The 17,859-nt window shown below is 36.5% G+C and overlaps 1 protein-coding gene across 1 annotated transcript; it reads right to left on the bottom strand.

The window, feature by feature from the left end:
* Positions 1-111: 111 nt before the first annotated feature.
* On the bottom strand, positions 112-12,293 carry LOC117296884 (transcription initiation protein SPT3 homolog). The gene is made up of 7 exons (XM_033779983.1): positions 12,129-12,293; positions 7,477-7,669; positions 6,346-6,549; positions 5,249-5,361; positions 4,306-4,653; positions 3,089-3,202; positions 112-1,104 (listed from the first exon to the last, which is right to left on the bottom strand). The coding sequence occupies exons 1-7, from the start codon at positions 12,138-12,140 to the stop codon at positions 1,060-1,062; spliced, it is 1,029 nt and encodes a 342-aa protein (XP_033635874.1). The 5' UTR covers positions 12,141-12,293; the 3' UTR covers positions 112-1,059.
* Between the last annotated feature and the right edge of the window lie 5,566 nt (positions 12,294-17,859).

The following is a 17,859-nucleotide window of genomic DNA, read 5'->3' on the forward strand; positions in this document are numbered from 1 at the left end:
TAGCCCGACCATATATCACGTGACCAATTCTTATGTGTTTTATAAGAAACGTTTTAATTTTTTTGTCATGGTTCCTGACCATTAAAAGTAAAAGTTAAACTTTTTTTCATTAGAGCGGGTGATACTCTTTGAAATACCATTCACTCAAAAAAATCTATTTTTTAATGTTTGGGGCCAAAAATCTGACATGGCATCTTTAACCATTTCTGAGGGTCATTAAAAAGGGGGAAATCTGATGAAAGTAGGAAGACTATCCTGCCTGTTATGTGATACTTTCCATTCTAATATCATTCATTTTGATCAAACTGAATAGTTTGTGTAATTATTGTAAAAGTATTGTTTATGGTTTACTGTATTAATCCTTTTGATAAAAGTGTATGGCCCTATTAAATAAAATTCCATCAAAAGTTGTTACATATTAAATTAAAAAAATGCATTTGAAACTTAGTGTGATTTTTATCTATTATGGGATGCCGTCCATTTAAGTATATTTATACAAGGTTTTCCTATTAACATATTTATGCAGTATTTCTTGACAAAAAACCCTGTACATACAACATATTTACATTTTTATAATTACTGCAGTGTGAAGGAAACAAGCTGTACAAATTTTATAACGTTTTTTTTGTTTGTTAGCCGTGGTTTTTGTTAAGCAATTCATGCCACACAATAATTTAAGTTTTGAGTTGAACAGGATATTAAAATAAAGTACCTTGTACAAATTTGTTTATTTGTGTACTTGTTTATTTGTGTTGCTACGATGTACATTTCACATCTCTACCTTAACACTTTCAAAGCATTGGTTGTTAATAACAGAGTTGTACCTTCCTACAGTTTGTCTTAACGAAATGAAAAATTACATGGAATGTCGCCACATCAGCTGTACTATATCATACATGACAAATCCAAGTCAAGAATTTGAGTTGAGGATTCTTGTACAGTTATGTTACAAACAGTTTTGAATTTTATGAAGAACTATCTTAAAGGAAACCTTTAATATATTCATCTTGTAGGATGTCGGCCTCAATAGAATAAAAGAACAAACTCTCCATGATACTGTCAGCAAACCAGATATTTTGTCTTTTCAGGTTGACTTGCGTATTTCTGTGGAAAGTTGAGAATAAAAATATGTCTAAATATTCAGTGGAATAAATAGCCTGAGCAGAAATGTTTAAAACAAATAAAATGGTCCAAAATCGCTCAAAATTGCAAGTTTAACCCCTTGCAGTTTTTTAGGTCAAAATCCTGGCCCAAAAAAGGCAAACATTTTGAATTTGGGCCAAATAATAACTGGTTTGAAATCACTTAAAATTGCAGCTTTTGTAACTCGAAATCCTGGCCCATTTTAAAAATTGGCCAAAAAAATAAAATGGTCCGAAATCACTCAAAATTGCAAGTTTAACCCCTTGCAGTTTTATTCACTTGAAATCCTGGCCTGAAAAGGCCCATTTTTAAAAATTGGCAAAAAAATAAAATGTTCCGAAAATGTCAAAATTGCAAGTTTAACCCCTTGCAGTTTTATTCGCTTGAAATCCTTGCCGAAAAGGCCCATTTTAAAAAATTGGCCAAAAAATAAAATGGTAAAAAATCGCTCAAAATCGCAAGTTTAACCCCTTGCAGCTTTATTAACTCGAAATCCTGGCCTGAAAAAGGCCCATTTGTAAAAAAAATTCAAAAAAATAAAATGGCCAAAATCGCTCAAAATTGCAAGTTTTTTTAGCTCAAAATCCTGGCCCAAAAAGGCAAATATTTTAAATTTGGGCCAAAAAATAAAATGGTCTGAAATCGCTTAAAATTGCAAGTTAAACCCCTTGCAGCTTTTTTTTAGCTCGAAATCCTGGAACCATTTTAAAAATTGGCCAAAGAACAAAAATGGTCCGAAATCGCTCAAAATTGCAAGTTTAACCCCTTGCAGTTTTATTCGCTTGAAATCTTGGCCTGAAAAGGCCCATTTTAAAAAATCGCTTAAAATTGCAAGTTAAACCCCTTGCAGCTTTTTTTTAGCTCGAAATCCTGGAACCATTTTAAAAATTGGCCAAAGAACAAAAATGGTCCGAAATCGCTCAAAATTGCAAGTTTAACCCCTTGCAGTTTTATTCGCTTGAAATCTTGGCCTGAAAAGGCCCATTTTAAAAAATTTGCCAAAACATAAAATGGTCCGAAATCGCTCAAAATTTCAAGTGTAACCCCTTGCAGTTTTATTCGCTCGAAATCCTTGCCTGAAAACGCCCATTTTTAAGAAATGGCCAAAAAGTTAAGTGGTCCGAAATCACTCAAAATTGCAAGTTTAACCCCTTGCAGTTTATTCGCTCGAAATCCTGGCTTAAAATTGGCCAACAAATTAAATGGTCCAAAATCGCTCAAAATTGCAAGTTTAACCCCTTGGAGTTTTTTAAGCTCAAAATCTTGGCCCGAAAAGGCCCATTTTTAAAAATTGGCCAAAAATATGGGCCTTTTCGAAATTGCAAGTTTAACCCCTCACAGTTTTTTAACTCTAAATCCTGGCTCGAAAAGGCCCATCTTAAAAATTGGCAAAAAAAAAAAATGTTCTGAAATTGCTCAAATATGCAAGATTAACCCCTTGCAGTTTGTTTAACTCAAAATATTGGCCCTAAAAGGCCTTGCCAACAAATATAATGGTCTAAAATCGTTCAAAACGACAAGTTTAACCCCTTGCAATTTTTTTTAAAAGAAATTTTTGCCCGAAAAGGTTAACTTTTTAAAAATTTGCCTAAAAATTCACAGGTCCGAAATTGCTCAAAACGACAAATTTAACCCCTTGCAGTTTATTCACTCAAAATCTTGAGCCCGATAAGGCCCATTTAAAAAAATTGGTCCAAAAACAAAATGGTCCGAAACTGTCCAAAACAACAAGTTTAACCCCTTGCAGTTTGTTTAACTCAAAATCTTGGCCCCAAAAGGCCCATTGTTAAAAATTAGCCAAAAAATAAAACGGTTTGAAATCATTCAAAACAACAAGTTTAACCCCTTGCATATTTTTTTTAACTCAAAATTTTGATGCATTTGACGAATAGGTTTAGTTTAGCATCCATATGAAGCTTTAACCTAAATATAAAGAATGACTTACACAAAATGTTGCCATTGGTGTAGAGCTTTCATGAAACCTCCTGTAGGCTTCTCTGATGTGCATAGGTCTGATGGCACGGTACTGAATTAATGCTAACAATGAAGATCCACTGGGCTGTAAAGCAAGAGCAAATTTGTTTACTTGAAAGTTATGTTTCCCTTTGGTTTTTATTGATTGTGTACTGAAGAAACACACTTTCTTAGAGGAAATATAACTTTCTGGAGTAGGAGTTGAGATCACCAAAACTAAAGTAACAAACACTTAAAGACACTGGACACTATTGGTAATTGTCAAAGACTAGCCTTCACAGTTGGTGTATCTCAACATATGCACAAAATAACAAACCTGTGAAAATTTTAGCTTGATTGGTCGTCGGAGTTGCAAGATAACCATGAAAGAAAAAACACCCTTGTCACACGAAGTTGTGTGCTTTCAGATGCTTGATTTCGAGACCTCAAATTCTAAATCTGAGGTCTTGAAATCAAGTTTGTGGAAAATTACTTCTTCCTCGAAAACTACGTCACTTCAGAGGGAGCCGTTTCTCACAATGTTTTATACTATCAACCTCTCCCCATTACTTGTTATGAAGTAAGGTTTTATGCTAATAATTATTTTGAGTAATTACCAATTGTGTCCACTGCCTTTAAAAGTAGGGATTTCCTAATTCAATGTCAAACACAAAGATTAAGACAACTTTGAATTTTTAAACAATCAAATTTTAGCTAAACAAATTTGAAATGCAAGTCTAAAGACCCGGTCCCACTGCAGCGATAACGAGAACGATAACAATAACGACACAAAGAGAATGCATTCTATTGGTTGAATGAGCGTGTGCGTATTCTGTGTGCAGTAATTTAACCAATAGAATGCGTTCTCTTTGTGTCGTGATCGTTATCGTTTTTTTTATCGGTGCAGTGTGACTCGGCCTTAATACTTGGCAAATTTTAGTGGACAGATTTTGATTTTCTTTTATATATTTAAACACTTGACCAAAAATTACTTGTAATTGAGTACAGCGTTCAGAGACTGATAATCATAGGATATTAATTTTGTTTCTTTACCCATACACCGATGTGTGTTAGCATTGTATACTCGGTACTTTCCCCGAGTCCTGTGAAAAAATATCACAGGCATGTTACTCGGGCAGGATTCGAACCCACAACCCTTGCAATTCTTGATAACCATATGGCTGAATTTTCCTGATTGATATGGCTTACCTTTTTCTTCCTCTTTGATTTTGACTTAGAAACACTGTGCCCTCCAGCTTTTGAATCCCCCTGTGCATGGAATGAACTGTCTGAAGAACTGCTGTTCATTGAGGCATTCAGTGCAGCACCTCCAGCACTGGAGGACAAAAAGGGTGATACCATCTTGCTGTTTGGGGATGTAGGTGATGAAGTTGGTGATTGTAGTGGCGTTGAAGCTGGAGAAGGCTTAGTGGATTTGTTGAGGAAGAGACCGGGAGAGGGGAGGTTATTAGAGCACAGAGAAGCAGAGGTTTTAGTCAGGGGGTCCCATGGGGATGCTTGCATGTCTCTACGGGATAGAAACGCAAGCTCCATTATCTGTCGAGTAAGAAAATAAATATACAAAAATACAAGTTATCAAACAAATCTCCTTATACATAATACAAGCTACAATAAGTTATTAAAAATTTTCTAGTACATCTTCTGAAACAAAACTTTCAACAGTGCAGAAACATCCAGAGCATTTTAAAAATTGATACTAGAACAAACTTGTTTCAGATGGAAATATTAAACTAAAATTATTAAAATCACTAGCCTCATTTGGGACGTACTGTGGTGTCAATGCGATTAATGATATAGAAAGTCATCTAGGATGAGCTAATAAGACCATTTTGTTGTGTGAAAACCTTCATGTACACAAATCTTTACCCTTTCTTCTAAGGTCAGAAAATATACATTGTCTTTATTACGAAGCAATATTTATGATACAATAGTTTGTTCAAAGAAATGTGTACTCCAAGTTACTAGGCATTCTTGAATTACACAGCTAGAGCATAGACCCTCCCTTGTCAATGGTGATCAAAAGAGCATAATTCGGCATCAAGTAGGGCCATTAAATTGGGCCGAGATGGATGTTACAGATTACTGTAAGAAAATGAACACACAAAGATGTTTAGATCACTCCAATACAAACCTGAGCTACTGCTTCATATGCTAGATACTGCAGAATCTCCAGCGCAAATGGGTTTGGTTTGGGCTCCAAGGTTGAATAATCCAACCATTCCTTGAACTTAGAGCCCTTCTTAGCTGCTTAGAACAATCAATGCCATACAACAAAAACATTAGTCTGGAATATTGCCTAGAGAGGGTTTAGATACACGACATGTGGCACCGTGTCTTCAAATTGCCTGATAGTTGCTGAAGGATAGACGTAAGCACAAACTTAGGGGGTACTTGTGGAGGATTTAACTAAAATATTTACCAGAAAGATACATTTAATACTTCACCATCTAGAATTTAAAACCCTTACTGAAATTGCAAAATATGAAGCTACATGAAACAACAGCTCATAATGATTTTTTTTTTTCATACGATACACTATGCATTTTATGGCCAATATGGCTAGCCATTCTGTCAATGAAACTCAGTTTGGAAACCCATAGATATTAAGATGTTTTATCATTGACATTTTACAGATTTCAATGGCTTGATTTTTGTCAAGTTGTGTTTCTCCATTATGTAATGGCCAATCATCGCCCCACACCAGTTTAACCAACGGTATCCCAAAAAGAGATAAAACCCTCATGGCATTGATCCGTCTTTGCAAAATCTTGGCTAGTATGTGAAAGGAACAGGTCTTAGATAAAGGCATTAGGCACTAATCCATCCAAAGATTTAATCTGTTCATTGTTTTAATGCTTTTTGATCAGGGCAAACGAACAGTGACTACAAGGACAAGTTGGCAGTGTACGCACAAGTCCCTACAGAGTCTCACCACATGTGACCGATAGACATGATCACGGCCAACCAAACAGAAACTCAAATGCCAGTTTATAAGACCGCTTCTGAGTGTTTCATAATAGTTCAGTGCATTATTGCTTCTTATGAAGTGAATTTAAACGGTTAACATTTAAAATTCAATATTCAAAACAGACATCCAGGCATTTATCAAATAAACTTTTTGACTGTGTAAACATCGCAACACTACTCTTTAGCAACATTTGATAAATATTCATCTTATCTTTATGAATATTACAGATAAGATTACAGACTAAGCAAGCAATAACTCACCAAAGCTGACTTGCCGAGCCTCTGTGTACTCTTTGTATGTGGTGCTGTCCATGTATTTGGTCTTCAGCTCCGCCCGTTCCAATTTCTCCATCCTGACTGGATCAATCTCATCATTGTCAATCAATGAAATCAACTCTCCTGTCTGGTCAAGTGCGCTCAGGAAATCGTAGGAGATTTTCCGTCGTCTGCAGAATGCTCTCTGATCTGAGAATGATGGATGAAGTCCAGGCAAAAGAAATTACCAAAATTACTTGAGATTATTAATTATATCCCGATGAAACTGGATTGACTGAAACTTTAAGCATGAGCAAAGAACAGTATCTGATCAAGGAAAAGAAACTCTTTGCCAATTTCAAGCAGCTCCATTGCATGAAACATGTTTCCTACAGAGTGTCAGTTTATGGTTGAGTAATGGAATTTAACGTCAAATATGTATTTCCTCAGAACAGATACAATTATTTCATTCAAAATACACACCCAATAATCTGACATACATTTGATTCACAGCCTAATAGAATTTAATTGAGTGTCATTGCTTCGCATTAGGATAATAAAGTGACTGGTTTTCCAACCAATCCATAGCATAAAGGAAAGAACCTGCAAACTGCTAACTGAAATTCAGCATAAAAGTGAGATTTAAAAAGCGTGACTCTCTATGCAACAACTAACATTGTTATACCTCGGTAACAAATTGTGGAAGTTTTATTGGTCGAGAACCAATCACGTGATGTGATACAAAGACGCATATTACATGGCTAAGGATGCCGCTATGCATAACGCACAGCGCAGAGGTGAACATGAGTTTTGTTTACCAGTGTACATTACCATGATCGTTCCCACCGTTGGTCGACTTCAAGTGCTCTGTACGAAACAGTGAAGAATTTTTTTAACAACTGTTCGTATGCCTATTAATCTATGCCTACTCCGTCGAAATAAAGTTTGAAGATGCCAACAGAACTTTGAGAATAATAATAATGTTACCATGGTATAACGTAACAATTGTTGCACATTGTAATGGGGTCCATGGGTTTTGTACACCCCAGGGGAGCAAATGGCACCATTTTCCCCCTCAAGTGTACAAAACACCATGGCCCCCCACCACAGAGTGCAACAATTGTTTACTGCTCTTACCTATCTCTCCTGGTTCATCATCATCTCCCGTTGTACCCATCAACTTAGCGAACTTCTGCCTTTGATCCTTGTTGTTAAGGAACCGGATCAGTCGCCGAAGCTTGTTTCTGTCATTGCGCATCAGGAAGATGAAGTCCTCAATGCTGATAAAACGAGCATTGCGCATGTTGCAAACATCTGCTGCACGCTGTAACTGTGGGTTCAAGGGAATTGATCATTAAGGATTTCATTTGTATCTTATTGAAGAGTACAAGTTGCATAAATCTACAACATGCAAATATCAAAGAGATTTGAGAAAAATTTGAGAAACCTGGAACGTCAGCAGCAAGGTCACTGTTGTTTAAAGTGGCTTTAAAGTGGCAATGTTCACATGATCAGGAAAGGAATTGTGTCTCGAAAAATGAAAGCAGATAGGAGATATGTAAATTATATCAGATGATCTTTGGGGCTGTTATAAAAACACAAGGGCTCAATTGCAATTCTAAGTATTTATATTAAGTACTATTGATGCCACAGCCCATTAAAACTTAACATGGGAGGGGGTCTAAGTCTACAAAAGAAAAGCTCCAATATGCATGCATTGTTAGGCACTATAATATCTTATAACTGCCAACCCATCCCAAACATGAAACAGAATGCAAAGAAACGTTTAGGATCCTACTGATTTGCGCACTTTATTTTGGGTAGCTACTCAATCAGAGCGAGTCAGTAAAGACCACATCATTACTCATTATTCTTAACTGATTCTGTCAAATTATGAGAGCTGATTGTGGTAGGTAAACATAGATGCATCTTTATTTACTTAACGTACTTGTATGGATAACATCATGCCAAGTTGGCTCTTTTGTGCTCACTATAGAGAACATTTAGTTTACGCTGTTTGCATGAAATAAAATACAAATTTAGAAAGTTTTTTGTCAAATCATTTTGTGGTATCTTATCTGCAATCCCAATCAACAAATTTTTTATTTTTATACCAGTCGTTTGATTTCAGGCCAACAAAATAAATCTCTATTAATCATCAAGGGACAGGTTCAGTTTCGAGCGGTGTCAGTTTCTCTCTAAGTTTCCCACAAAGGTCGTTGATAAAATAGCCAGTGACGCAGGAAATGAAATGGACATTTCAAAACAAAATGTCTAGAGAAACCACAAAGGTCTTTTTTGGTCTGTCAGAGTCACAAGACCAAATAAGTTGATGTCTAGTGACTCCAGAAGGTAAATCAATAAATAGATATTGACAATAAATACCTTACAACTTTCAACTATTTTATAAGGTAGGATTTGAAACTTTGCATGGTAGAAATACGATTTAGTAAAGGTTTCCTGTAACACCATGTTATGACTTTTGTTATTTTATAAAAGTCAATTATAGTATTTTCATTTTATTCAAATTTTGTAATGGTTAGTAAGTTGGGGAAAGAAATGTCATCATAACAGAAACAGACAGATGGTACAGCAATCAAAACATGGCAGTCAGTGTGATAAAACACTTCTACCTGTTGATTGACAATTTAATCTTTTTTTAGAGGGATGGAACTTGTCATAAAAACACTGAACATGTAGAACAACAGGAACTTGGAAGATCAAAACAAAAAAACTTTAAATTGTACAGTAACCACATCCCCCATAAAATTTGTTGCATAAGTAATTCAAGCCTTGTGTCTGCTATTTCTTCATATAAAAACACATTGCAAGTTTTTAGCCGATAACAAAAATAGGGTGTGGTACATTCTAAAGATGAGATTATGCATAATGTGCACAAACACACAAACAAGTGTGTAGACACATGCACATTGGGATTTCCTATTGTCCCTCTTTTGTTAGTACTCTATCCTTTTAGTAACAGCTCCCATTGGTTTTGTACACACTTTCCAAAAGGTGACCTTTTACCCAACCGAGGACCCTTTTTGTCCTCTCTTATTGGTCCCCGGTTTGAAAGTGTAGACCTACCAACACATAAGCTACACATTTGTTTACGAGTACTAATCAATGACTTCTCTTTGCAATTTGTTCTCCCATTGTTTGGAACATCCCAATTGATTTCCGATATCACAACAGTCTGATCCAAATTATGACGCGATATAAACAGATGTGCTTACATTTATACTACCGATGGGACAACCCTTTTTGACACGCTAATTAAATTAAGGTGTTTTGCGTCCACATGCTTGCGTATGACATCATGACTGACGTCATCGCGATCGGAGATAACCCACCATGGGGACAGATGGCAGGAAACAGGCTAACAAGATCCAGCGAACAACCCATTTCCTGTTTGTCTCAATAGGGCAAGATCGCTCCACAAACATCACATGAAAATTGTCTTATACCACCCGATTAATCAATCAATTACCCATGTGATTGGCTGACAGTTGTACTGACGTCTTTTTGGGGTATATTTGGGACCTCGATGGACCCCTAAGGAGCTGATTGGGATCTGTTGGGGGGTAATCATTCCCGTATTCGGGGTGTCAGTTTGTGATGTGGATTAATAAGACCTGGTGCAGGTTGGACTATGTTATTTGTTTCCTGAGCAGACAGTGCTACAGCAATCTATTAACACTGTCCACCTGGGGTTAAGGGTGGGTGAGTTCGGCTCACGTCAACTACTCCTTGGGTAACTGGGGGGGTCTGGTATATATTAGGGGGCTCATGACAGATCATAATGTGCAGCCAGCGATTGTCAATGACAATGCAAAATCCTGACACTGTACTGTGTGATGTGTGGTTGATAGGGAAGTTAGATATACACCTGTAATAGGTTGCTGTGATGAAGTGATGATGATGTCTGCAAGATCAGGTAGATACAGAAAGGTGAGGATGACGTCTTAAAGATCTTAGGGAAGATAGGGAGGTGTTTAGTCTGGGATGCAAGGGCACCTCTTAGTCTGAGATGCAAGGGCACCTCTGCCAAAGAAAGGCCAGGTGTAGTATTATGTATGTTTTATGCTTCAAGCATTATTCCCAACATTTTCATCTGACCATTGATTAAGAGCAATATGTTGCACTCTGCACAAGAAACTTGATACTTGCTATCATTAATTCAGACTTCATCTTCTTTGTGCAAACACATGAAACAGGGAGAAAAGAAATGGGTACTCATACCAGGTGCATGTATGGTGCACATTGACATGAAAATAGAGGTCGGGTAGATAGCTCAGAGGGTACACTTACAGAGGTACATTGTAAGTGTACTTCCACACACACAAAAACTGTAAACTATAAATCAGTAGCACGATTAGGAGGAAAGCTTATCCAGATTTGGAGTTAAGGCTTAAGCAGGTCTCAATTCTTGACCCTCAAAAAACAAATTGACTCCACTCTCGGCCTGATACTTCAAAGAAGCAACAAAGTCAATTGCCTCCATGCCCCCTGGTGATTTCATTGGTGCCCTTGAAATGCTCCAGTAGAAATGTACAATTTCCTCATCTGGGTGCCCTTTACCAAGGAGAAAATGCCTTGGTGCCCTCGCCCTTTCAAAAACGGACCATACAGGCCTGCCACTCAACTAAAACAAAATTGTTTACTCATTGAACAAAATTAATGACAAATTTGTCCCTCTTGATGTCTGCAGGTTTTTATCATGAGTTAATTCCTTAGTCATCTGCACAAACATAGACTGCTCCCCGTTTTAAAAAACACCTCCACAACCAGAACTGCCCAGGGCCAGACAGTAAAGGATGACGAGCTTGATGGATCAAATCTAAGTTCTAAACTTAGTGGCATGACGATAGAAACTCAGCATGGAAGAACCTTGCCAAAACCCATTATTAGAGAAAACAGCTGAAAAGAATAAGCATCGCTCCACTATGGACTGCATCTAACATCAATCGTGAAAAGAGTTTTCATCAAGACGAAACTATTTATAAAAAGGCGGCTGCCTAACAAAACTTTAAAAGAAACCCAAATAAAGTCTGTATTTATGGAAACCATTGTATGTTGTGGAGCAGTTATTATTAAACAACATAATAATAGGTACTTGGGTGTACTAGGACTTGCAATGCTATTAGAGTCCTACTAATCACTAATCATCCCAGTTGTTGATAGTTCCTGATTCTTCCTTATTGTTACTTGTAAAAGTTCTTCTAAACTGAGAGAACCTCTCTGACGCAAAACAGATCTCTATAATGATTGACACCCTTCACAAATTTGTATAAGTTGTATTTTTCTAAGCATAAAATATTGCAGTTTTTTTATATTGTTCTCTTCCTGTAGGTGGCAATTTGCATCTAGTGGATGTTTTGATAAAAATAATTATTATTTTTGGAGCATGGAGCCATCATTGAAGCTCCAAAGATAGACTCACCTGGCTTTTTGCCAGAATTTCCCCTAAGTGTCAAACATTATGATGAACTTTGGTATCAGGGTATACAATTTGTGTAACCTTAGGGCATTGTTTAGTGTTCCAGTACCCTTTTCAATCAAAGGTTTCCCCATCAAACTGATTCTTCATGCCACCAACAAAAGAGTATTTTAATGGCATCAAACCTAATGACCATCTTCATTGATATCAGCATTGTGTTTAGGCAGAATTAGGTTTTCATCAACATTTAAAATTATTCATAATTTCTTTACACAGTAAAATTAACATTATGTTCACAAATTCAAGTATTTCTGAGTGTAACTTGTCTGAATCCCATTAGCATTCTTACCAGGCTTGTCATTTGGCGATGTACAATGTCTTCCACAATCTCAGCTGACTCTAGTAAAGGACGACGGCAATCTCCAAGCGCATACCTGGATGATGATAGGCAAGGGATGCAATGAGGAAGACACAAGTAGAGTAAGATAAGAAAAAGAAGATGGAGTGGAGGGTCGAGAGGTGAACAGGAATGTAGGGTGCAGATAGGATGATTAAAAGTGGATATTGAGAAAAATGAAGAAGAGGAAGGTGAGATGGCAAGGATGGGGAAATAAGGATTAAGAGTCAGACGGATTGAAAAAATTCAAGATGGAAAGTGACATTTTGAACAGGTTTAGAATCACCCCAAAAAAAGTATGAAGAAGTAATGATTGAAAAATAGATGAATGGAAGATGGAAGGTGAGATGGAGAGGAAGAGGAAATAAGAGTTAGGAACGGAAGAGATCCAATGGTTCCAAGAACAAAAATGACGAATTGAACAGATTGAAAATGACAACAAATAAGGAAGTGGGAGAGATGCGGAGAGAGGAAAGGAAATACTGTTACAATGAATTCGGGTGAGACTTAACCTAATGACAGAACCAACCCTTAATTGGATGAGGCAAGACCTTTTCCAGAACTTCTTTCGATTGCGTAAGCAACGCATAAATGAGATCTAAAGATATAAGAGTTGCACCTAATCTGGCAACTTCAATTAGAGAATCCTGGCAATGAATGCCTCCAAACAGGAAGGGATCAGGAAAGGAAATGCCACTTAATTCCAAAGTTTCGACCACACAAGGAGTCTCCACCAAAAACTTGTCACCTGCATTTGTTGGATCCATCTGAAGAAAACTGTCAGATGTATAGATACAAAAAGAACACAAAGTACACAGGACCTACGAGTGGGTTCACTTGAATGGGGGGGGGGGTAAGTTATCATTAATGTTCAATGTTACACTTGGGATCTTTTACTCACAGAAATTTGAGAGGAAATTTCATTTTTGTATTCAGATCTATGGTAGCTGGTACAAACTCTTTATTTGCTTACTATTTGTTTCCAAATGGTAAAAGCACATAGACAAATACAAATGGATACATTTTCATTAAGTTAGGAAGCTACGGAATTAATGCCTACAATGAGGAACTGTAGTGTAAGCATTCAGCTAATAAGGGTTTAATGCGCTCAACATTACATCAGCAAAGTAAACTGACTCTTTGGAATGGATCCATCAACCTCTGCATAATCCCAGCTAGTGCTAGTGTTTATAATTTAGTTAATTTAGCCACTTAGTAAGTTACATGAGGTTTTTCACTGGCTATTACTCCATGTGTCTAATCCAATTTGTCAATACCTGATTTAATGCTTGTTACATGTAACTTTTGCCTTCTTAATCTATCATTTTTTTAAGGGTGAAATTGTTTTATCTTTGTAAACATGACTTGTTTAGTCCTTTGGCTGTAGTCCAGTTGTACAAAACCAAGTTGAAGTGAATAAGTTTCATTTATTAGTCCAAATCATTAATTTTGAGAAGTTTATTACAGAGGATGATTGGGACTGAACAATTGTTTGAATTCAGTGCATATTCCCAATTCCAATCTAGGACCACCGACCAAGTCATCCTTTCTATTCTTTTTCCCAGTCAGATTTTGTCCATCTAACTATCAAGTCTTTGAAGTACTCCATCCACATTATAATTCTTATCACAACCCTCAATTGGTCTTATAGATAAGTATTGTTTCATGCAATGTAAACGCTGCCCTCTGTTGACAATATCTCATTGTTGTTTTCATAAACCTAATGCTATGCACATTATGGTTGGAACTAGATGGAACAACGTCAAACTCCTGCCTCTGCCTCTGTGGCAGTAAACATGATTCTGCATTTTAAGAGAGGAGAGTGCTCATAGCGTTGAACAATTCGTGAAAGCAGTATTCATTGTTCTACATATTTGTTCATGCCTATTTAGACTACCGCAAAGCTTACTTCAAATATTTCAATTAATAAAATAGAGAAAGAATTGTTCTTTAGATATCATTAAAACAGAGTTTACTACCAATCGATGTCAGTTTTGTCCTCCACTTCTAGCATTAAAACAAAAAAAGACACAAGGTTTCGAACAATTCCTATAGGAGCATTTGAGAGGAGCCAACACAGGTCCAGGAAGTAAAACGGTAATGTAGTGAGTGATTTGGACTATAATTTTAAAACTCCCACCAATGAGTTTGGCAACCAGAAGAAGATGTTAGTTTGAAATGCTGCAAACTGCAGGTAACTCACTCAACAACTTTATTCCGATGATAAATGTTAAACAGTGGATGTAATTTCTTAGGTTTATTTCAACTTTCTCAAAGTGTTTTTGCAGTTTCAAAGATGTTAACAGGTGACCACCTTTTAAGGGGAAGAAACCCACCATAAAGGCAGGTGAAACTTCTTTCCATATGAAATGAATTTCTATTTTGTATTATTTTCATTAATTGGTTGATTTATTAACTATTTGATTTGTTTATTTATTAATCAATTTGTATTTGGGAAAAATTAGACTTGTTACAATAGTATACCTTACCTTTAAGTTTTTTAAACCTGTCACGTTCCAAAAAGACATGGGTGTTTATGAGGAACTAGGATTGTAAACTCTGAATGAAACCTTGCATCCATGACACCTAGCCCTAAACCTAGCCCTCACCCTTTACAAGTTTAATGCACTTTATTGACAATAATGTTCAAACTCTCTGGGAATCACATTATCAATTGGCTTCACCGGTACATTTCCTTGAATATGGCCCTGATCTTTGCAATTCATGAACGAGATAACTTTACTTTTTGTCTTTTTATTTATCCAAGGCACTGTACATTTAACCTTTACCTGATGCTCGTACATGTAACTTTTATAACATCCACTGATTGGAGGTACCAAAGGACAGGATATCAATAAAAGAATCTACCTCTTCCAACTAGGGATTTTTCAAAAACAGTCTGTGGAATTAAAATGGTACAGATGAGTAGACTGTGAGAATCCAGCAGCCGATTTCACTAAGAGTTGGGACTAGTCTTATCTTGAGTTAGGACGAGTAACTCTTCCTAACTTAGGACTACCCTTAGGTTTTTAATATCTACTAGGACTAGTCCTAAGTTTGGACTAGTCCTAACTCTTTGTGAAATCCACCCCTGATTAGTAAAAACAACGGGCCTGAAACAAACCATGTAATTGTAGCTGAAAACTACAGTGCAGTTTAATATCAACTAAGAGGAGTGAACACAATCACAGAAAGAGGCTGAAAACTACAGTGCAGTTTAATATCAACTAAGAGGAGTGAACACAATCACAGAAAGAGGCTGAAAACTACAGTGCAGTTTAATATCAACTAAGAGGAGTGAACACAATCACAGAAAGAGGCTGAAAACTACAGTGCAGTTTAATATCAACTAAGAGGAGTGAACACAATCACAGAAAGAGGCTGAAAACTACAGTGCAGTTTAATATCAACTAAGAGGAGTGAACACAATCACAGAAAGAGGCTGAAAACTACAGTGCAGTTTAATATCAACTAAGAGGAGTGAACACAATCACAGAAAGAGGTTTCACAATTGTTATCAACCTCATTCCTTCTATGGTGTCCTTGCTTTACTTACCGTTAAGCCATAGAGAGAGGAACACTGTATCTATGTATATGGTTTAACCAAATACTGTACTTAATGACCTTTTACCAAAAGGTGTTACCAACAGGGTTTTTAAGCCAAAGAGAATAGCTCCACACTTTACCCACAAAAGATAACAGTAGCCAGCTGTCAGCCAAGCCCAAAACTCAACTTTAACCACCTGCAGTACAATTATTTATCTCCACAAAGGAAAAGACAATTATAAAAACAAACTTGTGAAAAGGGAATTCATTGGGAACGTTTAATTGATTTGGTGAACAAATCCAACGTTACAAGGAGCCAACATAGCAATCAATCATTTTCTTCCCGGTGTGGCTTTTTAAACTCTTTCCCAAGATAGATAACTTCAGTGGTAAGCATGACAGTTGTATGACTTCAGAAAACAAAACAATTAACCCCACCTTCAAGTTAAATTGATCTTTTTTTCTGAATTAAAGGGAAGCTCAAAAAGCAACAATTTCAGGATTTTTTTTTATTATATTGAATTCACTAGTATTTATATTTTTCTTGTAGTTTAATTAATTTTCAAATATACAATTAAAGGGAAATGTGTTTTAGGTTGAATTACACATGGTAAACAAAACAAAATTTGTATTTGTTTTTAAAAAATGTTTTTCTTTTACTGTACTTTAAAAGCAATATTTCAATCATTTCCAAGACAAGTCCCTGAAAAAGTGTGTGGGTATTTAATTTGAGTTGTTCGGAAATATATCGGTTCACAGTTCCGCTCTCATCAATCTTAGTTTGCATCTAAGTTGCGGCAAGTTACACACACAGCCACCTTGGTCAGGGCGGTACACATTATCACGCACACGGCCAATCCAATTACCCCAAACAATTAGTTAGATCTTGGCAAAGTGCAAAGTCTCTGCTCATGCAAAGGGGAAGGAAGTCTGACTGGATTGGGGCCAACCTTGAAGGGTGGGAGGCCCCCCAAAACATCCTGTGGGGGAACAATCGTCCCTAGGACTTCCTCTTGATGGAGAGTCGCCTTAGTAATCAGCGGTAAAACCCCTTCCACAATGAGCCGACGGGGAAGGAATTAGGAGAGAATGGGACTCGGTGCTTAATGTTTAATGGTTAATTTCCCTCTTTAAAGGGGGATGAAACTACATGTTGTTGGGTATCTATCAGGGTGCTGAATATTGTCAAGTATAAATGATGAAGTGTAATACTTATAGGGACAAACTGGAAATCGGACTGGATTTCCTCACTTTTTGTAGATCAATTTCATAAAGTCATTCATCAAATGCTCGTTGATGGTGTTTAATGTCAACCAAAGGCGTTAAGTGTTTTATTAAAGATAAAATACAGGTTAAAAGTAGTGTCTGTTAAAAGAATCTTACAAAGGGGCTTTTGATAAGTAACATTATAATCCCTGTGAGATCAAAACAGTTTAAGACACATGATTAAAAACAATTATGTTGTTTGTCAAAACAGGAAATGTATGAGACGAAATGTTACAGTTCAAGTTTACACTAATTTAGATATTATAAAAGACTAACCATGCTAAATGGTTAAGACAAATATGTTGTTTTACAGTCCACCAAAATATTTATTTTTTAGGTGTTTGGGCTTCAGCCGAACCCCTCTTGTTCTATTTACAATATTTCCAGTTAATTTTAATATTTTTATTTTTATTTGATGAAGTTCACACACACTAAAATGTAGTAACTAAGTCAGTAAATATGCAGTAAATACACAAACTATGTTGATTCCTTAAGCCCGATTCATACTTCATGCGAATCGAATTTGATGTGAATTTGACGTCACAACCCTCCTTTCGCAGCGATACTCGCACGTGAGTATAGCAGAGTTGAACTGCGAATTCAATGCAAATTTGTGACATTCGATTCGCATTCGCAGGAAGTATGAACCGGGCTTTATTTGGCTGGTTTCCTGTCAATCAATGAGAATAACATTCAATGTGTGACAACCAAAAGACTATAATGAAGGCACTGGGAAAAGTTAGATGAGAGTCGCACTTTAATTCTAATAAATGTGTACAAGACAGGTTTTTATGGCCTGTATTTCCTTCTTTTTAAGGATTCTGCGATTGTCCTTTCTTAAACTTGTTTTGTTCTTGTAGCCAGGATAATT

The sequence above is a fragment of the Asterias rubens genome, chromosome 11 (assembly GCF_902459465.1).
Source record: "Asterias rubens chromosome 11, eAstRub1.3, whole genome shotgun sequence".
In the NCBI taxonomy this organism is placed as follows: Eukaryota; Metazoa; Echinodermata; class Asteroidea; order Forcipulatida; family Asteriidae; genus Asterias; species Asterias rubens.

Excerpts from the sequence above, each read along its gene's own strand:
- LOC117296884 (XM_033779983.1), bottom strand. Across the intron at positions 6,550-7,476 it reads TGATGAACCAGGAGAGATAG|ATCAGAGAGCATTCTGCAGA; the intron begins GTAAGAGCAGTA and ends CATCATTCTCAG. Across the intron at positions 5,362-6,345 it reads GGCTCGGCAAGTCAGCTTTG|CTAAGAAGGGCTCTAAGTTC; the intron begins GTGAGTTATTGC and ends TGTTCTAAGCAG.